General features: G+C 43.0%; 1 protein-coding gene across 3 annotated transcripts in view; it reads left to right on the top strand.

Moving 5' to 3' along the window:
• Positions 1–12,304, top strand: part of col11a2 (collagen, type XI, alpha 2) — a 60,700-nt gene that overhangs the window by 6,304 nt on the left and 42,092 nt on the right. For all 3 annotated transcript variants that reach the window (XM_074613401.1, XM_074613400.1, XM_074613402.1), the window contains exon 2: positions 9,937–10,098. In XM_074613401.1, coding sequence (XP_074469502.1) covers positions 9,937–10,098 — 162 coding nt within the window. The remainder of the gene's footprint in view (positions 1–9,936; positions 10,099–12,304) is intronic.

Genomic DNA, 12,304 nt, shown 5'->3' with positions numbered 1-12,304 from the left:
TATTTATAAATGATGTGTAATATCTGAGGGCAGATTATAATTTGATTTCTTGTTTTGCCGTAAAAAATGATCTTACTATTGTCAGCTTCAAATCAATCATACTGTCAACAGTGAAATTGAATATCAGTTGAACCCATAGACTGTATATATATCATTTATATAGATGGACGACATGTCTCCTCTTCCTCCCACTGTATAAGAGTGAAGCCAAAATCTCACCATTCAGGAGCCGAGCACGGCCGCAGCTTGCTAGCACCATGATAGCACCATGATAGCTGTCAGCTAGAAACACACTAAACAACTAACCGTAATATCTCATTTATGATCAAACTGACGCATGTTCTATTACACACACTCGTGACGGTTATGGAAAGTTAAAGTTACGTCTCCTCTCTCGTACATATTCCTGAGCGACTACTTCATTCAGAGCAGCTGTCAATCATGATGGAACACTTGAACAAACATCAGCGTGATAAGATCTACCTAAAATCACAGAAACCATCTTTGGGAAAAATATATTTGCTGTGTACTTTGACTTTTTAGTTTGCCCCATGCAACTGTCAGTCCAAAAGACCTGTGGCGCTTCTAATTTGTGCCCTCACTGACTGTCTGGCATATGTGATGGTATGGTACAGGGACCCACACACTGGTCAGGGCCCTGCGGTCCCATGTAGGCCCTGTGGTCCCCTGTAGGCCCTGTGGTCCCATGTAGGCCCTGTGGTCCCCTGTAGGCCCTGTGGTCCCATGTAGGCCCTGTGGTCCCCTGTAGGCCCTGTGGTCCCATGTAGGCCCTGTGGTCCCATGTAGGCCCTGTGGTGTCAGTATCCACCCTCAGTTCCAAACTAAGACTGTGGCCTCCGGCCCCGAAACCACACGAGACTCCAGCACGATACACGTTGGCAGCCGCGTCAGACTGGCACAGACCACATAATGGTACACAGGGGAGGACAGTAGAGGACTTCTTGGACATAATGCTGGCAGCAGCTCCTCAATGGAGGGAATGAAGAAACCACATTAGGCTGCAACACAGTGAACACTGAGCTGTAGTGACGGATGAACCACACGGACTGTGGGATTCATTAGTGCTGATGGAGGCAGGTGTACAAAGATAGAAGCTGTGTTCTTGTCATCGAGATGAATTGATGAAGGTTTGTACCTGAAATGCAAATCGATTCTGGTTATCTATTAATCAGTGTTGCTTGACCTCTGGGTTCCTCTTTGGTGTTCTTAAACAAGGTGCATTAATGACGTTTAGCTTCACAGTGAGATGAATAACGTCCATGGATGTATGAAGAGAACTGGATCCAGCGTTGGAGGCGGGGCCCCGTTCATTCCTATGAGAGTTGCTCAGTGGAGCATGAAGCCTAAATGGCTCGACTTCCGTCTGGAAAAGTACCCGGATCTCGAGCACTTGGAACATGCGCAGTAGCGTCCGCTCAGTCACATGACTCGGTCACACGGTCCCAACGTCACTTGGCGCTCCAGCCTCGGTCTGGGTCTCATTCACATGAACGGAGGAAAGGAAATAACTCTGGATTCTTCCCCAATCTAATAAAAACAAGTCATAGACATTCATGTTGGGACAATTCATAAAAAAATGGGCATCAAACTTGCCATCATTTCTGAATTGTGTATAAGCACGTTGCAAGCAAAGGCCACAAAAGCACTGCTGTCTGCATATTGTGCTTTACTTCGGTTATTTGACTCAGTTTGTAAGACCTTTTTTGTCAAGGCAGACATTGTATAGAGGCAGACAATGAGATATATCCATTGGATTTTGGATTATTGCAGAAAATAAGCTCTGAGGCAAACAAACGTTTGTGATTACATGTTTTGTTTAGCAAGATAATCTTCACAAATGAACACCACTTTTACAACCTTAAAGGGAGATTTGTCAAGTATTTAATCCTCTTATCAACATGGGAGTGGACAAATATGCTGCTTTATGCAAATGTATGTATATATTTATTATTCGGAATCAATTAACAACACAAAACAATGACAGATATTGATCCAGAAACCCTCACAGGTACTGCATTTAGCATAAAACAATATGCTCCAATCATAACATGGCAAACTGCAGCCCAACAGGCAACAACAGCTGTCAGTGTGTCAGTGTGCTGACTTGACTATGACTTGCCCCAAACTCCATGTGATTATCATAAAGTGGGCATGTCTGTAAAGGGGAGACTCGTGGGTACACATAGAACCCATTTACATTCACTGATCTGGAGGTCAGAAGTCAACGGACCCCTTTGCAAATCCGCCATGAGCGTTGTGTATTGATATTTTCCCTCTCAGAGCAGCGAGTCAACATGACGTGACATCTACATGATAATTAACACTCTGACAAACCGAACCCTTACTTTATACCATATAAATAATGTAAACCCTCTTTTTTTACAGCATGGTACTTATAATGGATTTTCTGTCTGTGTACATAAGGCATTATAAATAAATCTTAACTACAGAGCACCACATTGAAAATTATAACGTGCAGCAGCTCGTCCGGCTCGCCGTCGTGGTCAGCTGGGTGGATGATGACACAGCTGGTGGATGAGGAACAAACCGGCATATACTTTATGCTCTTTAGTGTTATATTTAACGTGTTGTCATGTACGGTGCTTTTTGGAGGCTCCCGCAAAATCTTTCTTTATTCTTGGAAATTGCCGGGAGACTCAAGACACAAAACTGGTGTACAGATGAACTTTTTGGGTCTCTGTGTGTGTGATTGTGTGTGTGCGTTAATCTGCGGTCAATATTGCACGTCCCTCTCGCTCTGTGTGTCTGACAATGTGGTCGTTGTGTAAAGGTGAGAGGGGAGGGGTCAACGTGTCAGCTGGAGTGTGTGTCTGGTATTTGGCACAGCTGTACCAAAAGAGGAAAGGGCACACGTGCACACGTGCACACACACACACACACACACACACACACACACACACACACACATATAGTATGACCCAGAGTTCAGAGAGCTGACTGTGTGTGTGTGTGTGTGTGTGTGTGTGTCCATGCAATATACTCAACATAGAAGCATATGCATAATAGTTAAATCACCCAGGATGGTCTTTTAATTCAATGTTTTGAGCTAGAGTTGACCGCGTTGTCCTCCGAAGAGTAGAGACGCAAAGAGATGAAACTCTGGGGCTTTTTTGACAACAGCCGCTAGATGGCGCTGTGGCCATTTTGGACTGAAAACACCAAGAGACGTCTGTAAATCAGAGGATATTTAAAAAAAAAAACTATAATAATAAATAAACTTCCCAGTAGGAACACTTAACAGTTGTAAAAGTCCAGAATGGCGGAGGCGTAGCTCTGCTGCTGGGCGCTGATGTTGCGATGGAACGACCACTTGACTTTCACCTCTTAGCAATATACACTCTATGGTGTCCCTTGCCTCTGACTCAATGCATGCTGGGATAGGCTCCAGCCCACAAAGTAAGTAGGGCTAGATAATGGATGGATGGAATATATATATATGGAATATGATACTCCTTATTCCTATCATTTAAAGGGCGGGTCCATCTGCGTTGTTTTCCCACTCAGCTGCAAAAAGCAGTGACGTAGGTTACCAAAGTAAACTAATCAAGAAAGAGGAAAACAAGCAGTAAGAGATGATCTGAGGTCTGCTGTCCATCTACTGCTATGAGAGCCGGCTGTCAATCACTCTGAACTCCGACCAAACGGTCAAACTAGGCAGCGCTGATCAGATATGAATCAATATTCTGTTACGTTAATGCCTATTTCTGTCCTCAGATGTTCTCAGAATCATCTTGTAGTGCACGGTTTAGCTGGAACATGAGAAAGTTTGTGACGCCGCCGCCATATTGAAATCTGGTGAAGTAACGCCAAGTTCTGGTCACATGACCGGAGCACAGCCAATAGGAACGCTCTCTCTCTCTGTAATGACCTGTGATTGGTCAAAGTCTCCCGTCAGGAGCTAGATGTTCTAAAGCATGAAAACAGAGCCATGAGGAGGAGCAGAAGTCTAGTTTTCTCTCAGAACACTTCTATTACAATATGCTGAAAGGTTATTATGGGATGTTTGCCCAATGATGCCAAAAAGTATACTGACTACTGCAGCTTTAATGATATGGGATTGTTTAATGTTTCATGTTGGCTTCATGAGAAACCCAACAGGCTGAATGCTTTTACTGTGCAAACTCTCTGGACCAGTGAATCTCATTCTGAGGTGTCGTGTGCGTACAGGGTCTAATCTGTGTGTCCTGCTGCTTCATGTCCACACTGATAGTAGAGGTGTGTGTGTGTGTGTGTGTGTGTGTGTGTGTGTGTGTGTGTGTGTGTGTGTGTGTGTGTGTGCTCTCTCAGTCAAGTTGGCTGACAGGATGTACAGACTCTGTTTTATAGTGATTCGTTCAGTAAGCATCAGCATTGTTGATCTGTCACTCCTGTGATCGTGTCTGTTTGCAGCCCTTCAACAGACTGTATTCACTCTTATCTGTTCACATTGAAGCCTGACACCAACTGAATTAAATCTGTGTCAGCTCCATCTAGTGGCGACTGAGGAGGACTACAGGAACACAAACTGTTGAAGCAGCACGCCTCATTTTTACAGTGTGAATACCAACCTGGGTATCACAGGTGTTTTATCAGGTTGAATACTTGAATTAGAATATATTACCTAAGAAATGAGTGCGGGGGGTTCAGAAAAATCAAGTCTGTATTTTCTAAATATCTGATATGTTGTAACATTATTCAGCTTTTAAGCACTACAGAGACTTTTTAATGTGTTCAAAGTATACTGACACAATTTCAAACTTCGACATGCCTGCACACCTAATCTCACTATCCCCGTGTTCAGTGGTCAAACATCATCATCATCATACAGGTACATACAGGAAATTTGACCCCTGCATTTAACCCATCCTAAGCGTATAGGAGCAGTGAGCTGCTGTAAATATTAGAGTTATTATTTAATTAATGTTATAATTATTAGAACTTTAAACATGCACTATCTGCAACCATCTTGGACTCTAACCACTGGCGCACTTTACACTCACTTTACACTATACATCCTATATACCACTTTATAGACTGCACATATGTACATATTGCATTTATTTATTGCACATACTACATTTATTTATTGACGGACTGCACACACTATGTTCACCCATTCACTCTGTATCTTTTATATCTCTATTATTGTTTTTATAATGTTTGTATACCTTCACCTCTCCTGTGTTTCACTCTGTTTGCTGATGTTGCTGCTTTGACACCTGAATTTCCCTCCAGGGATTAATAAAGGTTCATCTCATCTCATCTTATCTTATATTATATTATATATTGAACCGCCAACCTTGTGCTTAAAGGTCGACCCGCTCTACCCGCTGATTTACAGTCGCCCCACATATGAAACAAACAAAAGCTTCTAGTGCGACCCCCTGTCGATTAGTCAAATTATCGGTTGTTTTATTCTTTTAGTTTTGGTCAGTTAGTCATTTTTTAATGCGTTTTAATCTAATTTTCAAGAAACTTATGAGCACATCTCTGCTAAACACCAGATTTAAAGTGCTTTTGTGTGATTCTTTGTGGAGAATCTCAGTTTTACGGATCTGTCGATTAAATCAACTAATTGAGTAGTTAATTGAAAATCATTTGATTGTCGAAAAAGAATGTCTTTGGTCGAGGACGGCCCTAAAAATGTAATAAACACAGGACTTTAAACCAGGAAACCTGTGGTTTGTTTTGTTTTACAGGTTAGTGACGTGTTTACTGAACTTAGTTTACGTACTTATTTTAAGTCCAACCATGACGTTTTTCCTGAACCTAACTAAGTGGTTTTGTTGCCTAAACCTAACTACAAATGACTTATACAAGATTCTCACTGATATTAGAACGAAGTTCAATTAAGTCTAATTAGTAGCATCAGGCGGATGAGTTTTAGTCGTTAAGGCAGCCAGTGCAGCTGTCAGCGGGGAGAACTGCAGGCTGCTACTGTAATCTTTAGTGCTGGTTGTAACTGCCCTCGCGTGCCAGGGCGCCCTGTTTCCTGTCTTAATGACAGCAGTGTAATTGGCCCACGTTTATACATCAAAAGGCTGCGACCATCTGCGAGCGCTTACGGTAGGAAAGGCCGATGGAGTGGGAAGAGGGAGAAGAAGGAAAGTAAAGAGAGAGAGAGTTTGTTCCCCTCTTTGGCGTTTCTGTTTTTCTACCTTGTCTAGTTTCATATTTGCCTCCTCTCGTCTGGTGAGGTGTGTTGGTGCGGTTGTCCCGGCCTCACGGGGCGTCTGTGGCCCCCGCCTGTTATTTTTGTGGGTGTGTTTTTGTCGTGATTGTGGTCCTCCAGGCAGGAAGGGCCCCCTGGCTGCAGATGTGAGCTGGGCGGGCAGCGGGGGGGAACAGAGCGGCACATTGTACTGGGCGTACTGGGGGGGAGCTCGGGCTGCAATCTGATCCAGTATCCTGCCATCACAGAACCACGCTGTCTACTGTCACTGCCTGACCCCCCAAAACACACACACACACACACACACACACACACACACACACACACACACACACACACACACACACACACACACACACACACACACACACACACACACACACACACTCCCTCCCTCAACCTCTTTCTCATTCCCAGCGTTCCTGTGCAGACCGGCAAAAGTCTTGGGAAAAAATTCAATGTCCGTCAGCTCTCTAAAGTCTCAAAAAGTTTGGAAAACGACACACAAAGTCTGGAAAAGCATGACATTTGAGGAACAAAGCATTTCTGTTTTCATCCCTCTCAATGTTCATTGCTCTCTCTCTCTCTCTATCTATCTCTTTTTATCCCATCTTCATATGTGTCTCATTCACCTGCCTCACTTTTCCACTTTCACTACCTAACCTCTGTTCATTTCTGCCGTCAAGCAGCTGTTTTTAGGGAAGTTTGGATGGTTAATGTAGCATCACAATACCACTCAGTCTACCTCCTGTTTTCCCCTCCTTCTCACATATTGCTTCTATACGTCCATCTCTTCCTCTTCCTCCCCCTCCACTTCCTCTTTCTCTCTCTGGCGTATAGAGTGACGTTAATGGTGCTGTGGTCTAGACACCCCGAGGCAATATTAACACACCATTTGCTCTGTCTGAATAAATATTACCATCTGTGGGCCTGTCTGACTAACCGTTAGCTCCGAGACGCTGGGTGTCACCTAAACACTGCAGTGCCACTGATCCTGTGAGGACAAACACGAGGAAACCTCACATTAGAGCCCCGTATAAAGCATCGCAAGCGGCTGCTGGATTTACTGTAACGCAGTGTTACAGTTTTTGTTACAGAGTCTTTGACTGCGGCGCTATACGTGTGACAACGGTCCACAGATTCATGTTGATGTACATGCTTCGGCTTTCATTTAGTTCCTGATGGACAGCTGAGCCTCCTGGTGTGTTGCTGACACTCAGGTGTTGAATAAGGACGCTGCATCATTCGGTAGTAGTAGAAGTAGTGATGGGCTCCCTCGTTGAGTTAATGCCATGTTGTTATATGCTCTGTTGTGCTTTTAAAACACGCTGAGGAGTGCATGATTACATCGGACACCTTTTAAAGTGCCTGTAAATGACGTGTTTATATATATTTTTTGATAATATTTTAAGAAAGAGAACATTATTCACAGATATCTAACATAGAGCATTTTCACTTTCCAACCATGTCGTACTAGCTTGTCGTGAAGGAGGCTAAATAACGCTCCAAACTTACGCTACATTTTGGCGAGGAAAAACCTGTCATGGCGGATTTTCAAAGGGGTCCCTTGACCTCTGACCTCCAGATGTGTGAATATAAATGGGTTCTATGGGTACCCACGAGTCTCCCCTTTACAGACATGCCCACTTTATGATAATCACATGCAGTTTGGGGCAAGTCATAGTCAAGTCAGCACTCTGACACACTGACAGCTGTTGTTGTCTGTTGGGCTGCAGTTTGCCATGTTATGATTGGAGCATATTGTTTTATGCTAAATGCAGTACCTGTGAGGGTTTCTGGACAATATCTGTCATTGATTTGTGTTGTTAATTGATTTGCAATAATAAATATATACATACATTTGCATAAAGCAGCATATTTGTCCACTCCCATGTTGATAAGAGGATTAAATACTGGACAAATCTCCCTTTAAGGTACATTTTGAACAGATAAAAAATGTGCGATTAATCACGGACAATCATGCGATTAAATATTTGAATTGACTGACAGGCTTAATTGCTCCTTTTGATTTCCATCTGCTCATGTAGGGAAACTCATTACAACGTAAGAAACGTGGTTGCTTTTATCCAACTTATCCTACAGTACGGTATTTATTCTAGCATGCGTTGTCATAAAGAGAATCAAACCCTGACATACTGAAATACCCAGACTGACGCAGTGCCTTTGAGCAATGTGAGAAACAGCCAAACCACAGTGCAGACTGAGGGTGGAGAAACAGACCTGGTTGACCTCAGCGTGTGAAAGTGGAGACTGGATATGAGACTGGTGGTACAGGCAGTGTGTGTGTGTGTGTGTGTGTGTGTGTGTGTGTGTGTGTGTGTGTGTGTGTGTGTGTGTGTGTGTGTGTGTGTATGTATGTGTGTGTGTGTGTGTGTGTGTGTGTGTGTGTGTGTGTGTGTGTGTGTGTGTGTGTGTGTGTGTGTGTGTGTGTGTGTCATGTGAAACTGTGAAATGCTTGTGTGCCCTCAAACAAACACTCATTTGACTCAGCAGCAGTATCACATCAACAGCCACTTGTTTCAGCTGCTTGGCTGTGGCTCAGAGGTAGAGCAGGTCTTCCACCAATTGGAAGGTCGGCGGTTCGATCCTCGGCTCCACTGGTCACATGTCGAAGTCACCTTGAGCAAGATTAACCCCAGATTGCTCCCTAAAGGCTGTGCCGTCAGATCCTGATGGGCAAAGTTGGCACCTTGCATGGCAGCCTCTGCACATCAGTGAATGAATGGGTGTGAATGGGTGAATGCTGACATGTAGTGTAAAGTGCTTTGAGTGGTCGGAAGACTAGAAATAGAGGGAACTGATTTAAACTGAGCTTTATTCTACCTGCCCCGCAGTGGTTCACATATGTGGCTTTGGACTCACTGACACAGTGCTTTCTTTCTTACATTATACCTAAATGTACAGTGGTAGCCATTGTGAACATGCTCCTGCATCACATTAGTGCTGCAAGAACATTTAAGATGACTTGCCAGATTAACTTTTTGGGCAAAGTTATGTCTCTGCAGCTGCAAAGAACAGCTGCAGTGAAAGATAAAACCCGTCCTCTGTTTTGGTTTCAGCAGTAAAGTTTAAAAAGGTCTTGACCTTTTACAGTGATTTCTACACAGCCTGGAGGATGATGAGCCTTCTGAAAATTTAAAGGGGATATATCATGCTCATTTGTAAGGTTCATATTTGTATTTTGTGTTTCTACTAGAACATGTTTGCATGCTTTAATGTTCAAAAAACACATTCTTTTTCTCATCCTGTGTGTCTGAATATATCTGTATTCACCCTCTGTCTGAAACGCTCCGTTATAGCACCTGTTTCTTTAAGACCCCCTCTTTAAAAAAGCCCAGTCTGCTCTGACTGGCTTGTGAGAAAAATATGGTACACCTTTGTGGGCGGTGTATTCTAATGAGAATAACAATATATATATGTATGTGACATAGGAAGGGGAGCCACATCTGAATGTCTTGTTCAATCACAAAAACTGACTGGGTCGTCTTATTTCACAGTTTGTGGGTGGGATGTCCCCTTTAAGCCTGCTGTAGTGTAATTAATAAATTGTCTTTTTAATCTGTCTTTTTAAACACTGGTCTTATCTGTTTAACTCATAAAAGTAGATCTGCAGGAGGGATTTATTTCCATCACTGTAGGCATCGCAGATACAGTATAGCCGTAAACCTCTAAATCCCAACAAATGTAAAGACAGTTTTCTTCTCTTTCCTCTCTTCCCTCAGACCCAGTGGACGTGTTGCGGGCTCTGCAGGTTCCCTCTCTCCCCGAGGGCGTGAAGAAAGTCCCGGGCTTCTGCTCATCCCGTCGCTCCGGCACTCCCGACCACGCTTACCGCATCACCAAGAAGGCCCAGATCTCTGCCCCCACCAAGCAGCTCTTCTCAGGTACAGTAGGCTTCACTCACCTGGACGGGACAGCAGAGACACAGAGGACATTATACCTTCATTAACTGGCTGAGTAGTTCTCCTCATGATGAAGAAACTGACCTGGTTTACAGAATTGTTTTGCAGTAAAGCATCTGATTGAAAAGCTGATTGTTTATTATTTTTCATCTTCAAATTCAAATACGGAGCGGGCCCTCTTCACGGAGTCGGCCATGATTCTACAAACCAAACACTTTTCCTGCTAGGGCCGGAGTCGATAACGTTACTCGCTCCCGGCGCTGCCGCCGCTCTCTCTCTCTCTTGCTTCACCACTCACACTCGCTTCTCTCATTCAGCAGCCTTGTTATGTCTGTAAAACGTTACACTACGTTGTCTCTCATCTCGTCATCTACCGCTTTGTTCTTTCTCACCGCGGACGGCCAGCAACTCCCGCCGCACCTCGATGTCTCGCCACACATCCACACACGTATCTCTGCTCTCAGAAGGAGGCGGGGTCACGCGTCATCAACGCGTCATCAATGCGTCATCAACGCGTCATCAACGCGTCATCAGTTACACAGCGCATGTGTTATACCCTGTGGTCTTAATGCTCAGGCTGATTGGAATCCTTCAAAATATTCCTGAATCCGGATCGCCACCAAAATCTAATGGATTGTTCATCGTGCCACACCCCACCCCTCCAAAACATTTCATTAAAATCCATCGTGGACTTTTGGAGTAATCCTGCTAACGGACAAACCAACAAACAAACAAACCAACGCCGGTAAAAACATGACCTCCTTCCTAGGCCTTCGGCCTTGGCGGAGGTAATAAAAACAGGCTATTGAAAGTTAGTAACTGGTTTTCCCTCATGCTGTGATCAATACGCTGATTCTTCCATAGCAATGTCAATTTTCCCAAAGTAAATATAGAAGTTCTGAAAGTGTGTGAAAACATTGAGCATGTACGTATTTTCACACTTGTTAATGTTCTTGTGTCGTACATTACACTAGCACCACAGTACACTTTAGGACGGGCTTAATATTTAACATATTTACTGTGAATTCCAGAGCGCAGGAACCTATCATTAGACGTACAGGTTGCTGTTTATGTTTGGATGTATTTAAAGTTTAGTGAGGCTGTGGTGCCCCGTTGCTAGATTGCTCGTGGGTGTATAAAGTATAATTATGTGTTACAGTTAAACTGTGTGGGAGAGCCATAACAAATGAACGTATAAGAAGACTGTCTGACACCCTGGAGTGAGGAGCGGAAAAGAGAAAGTAGCACTTATGTGGTTGTGAAGAAATCCCTCAAAAGTCACTTTGCTCTGAGGTTTATAGCTGCCTTCCTTCACCAGCTCTGCCCACCTGTTATTACGTGTCCTCGTCTACGCCATCAGCTTCACGTGGGACGAACTCTGATATTGTGCAATCAGTTGATCTTGACTCAGATTACTTTAAATACCTTAATGTCACCACTAGTGTCTTTTCTATCCTCTGTCCTCCTGCACTACTTCCCCTTAGCAAAGACAAGTTTATTCAAGTGTGCTATTAGTATATTTAAACTTAAAATAAGAGAGCATGCTTTCAGTTTACTTTTGATGTACTTATCAGACATATACTTAACAAAATTATCCTTAAGTATACTTGGCTGATGCTGACAAGTATACAGAAAAGTATATTGGCTTATCCTTACCTTTTGATAGAGTAGCCTATTAGAGTGTGTGAGAGTTTGTTAATGTCTGTTTTGATATGAATTTACTTCAATTGTTTTTACATTCTCCGTTTCTCCGTTGGAGGCATGCAAGAAAAACTAATTTTCACCACAAAACATCAAGTCAAATGGAGCAAAAGTGTCTCTATGTAACACATAAATCATCAATCAAGTACTATAAGAAGTTAAAGAAAACTTACAAGTATACTTATGGTAAAAACTATTAAACTGAGAGTATACTCTATACTAAAGTGTACTTTCATAAACTAAAACGTGGGCTACACGTATATAACTAGTAAACTAACAGTATACCTATAAGTTCACTTGTAGTATAGTTCATTTCATAGTATAGCATGCTTTACAAAATACAACTTAGATGTAAACTAGTTGTGCACTTAAAGATACTTAAAAGTATACTTTTATAAACTAAAAAACGGGCCAATTTAGTCCCAAGAAGTATTGAAGTAGTACAGTTACAAGTATACTACTAGTACATTGATATTAGTACACTTAT

This window comes from Sebastes fasciatus, chromosome 17, assembly GCF_043250625.1.
Source record: "Sebastes fasciatus isolate fSebFas1 chromosome 17, fSebFas1.pri, whole genome shotgun sequence".
NCBI classification, from domain to species: Eukaryota; Metazoa; Chordata; class Actinopteri; order Perciformes; family Sebastidae; genus Sebastes; species Sebastes fasciatus.
Note: the sequence above shows the minus strand (reverse complement) of the source record. Positions and strands in the feature narration are given on the sequence as shown.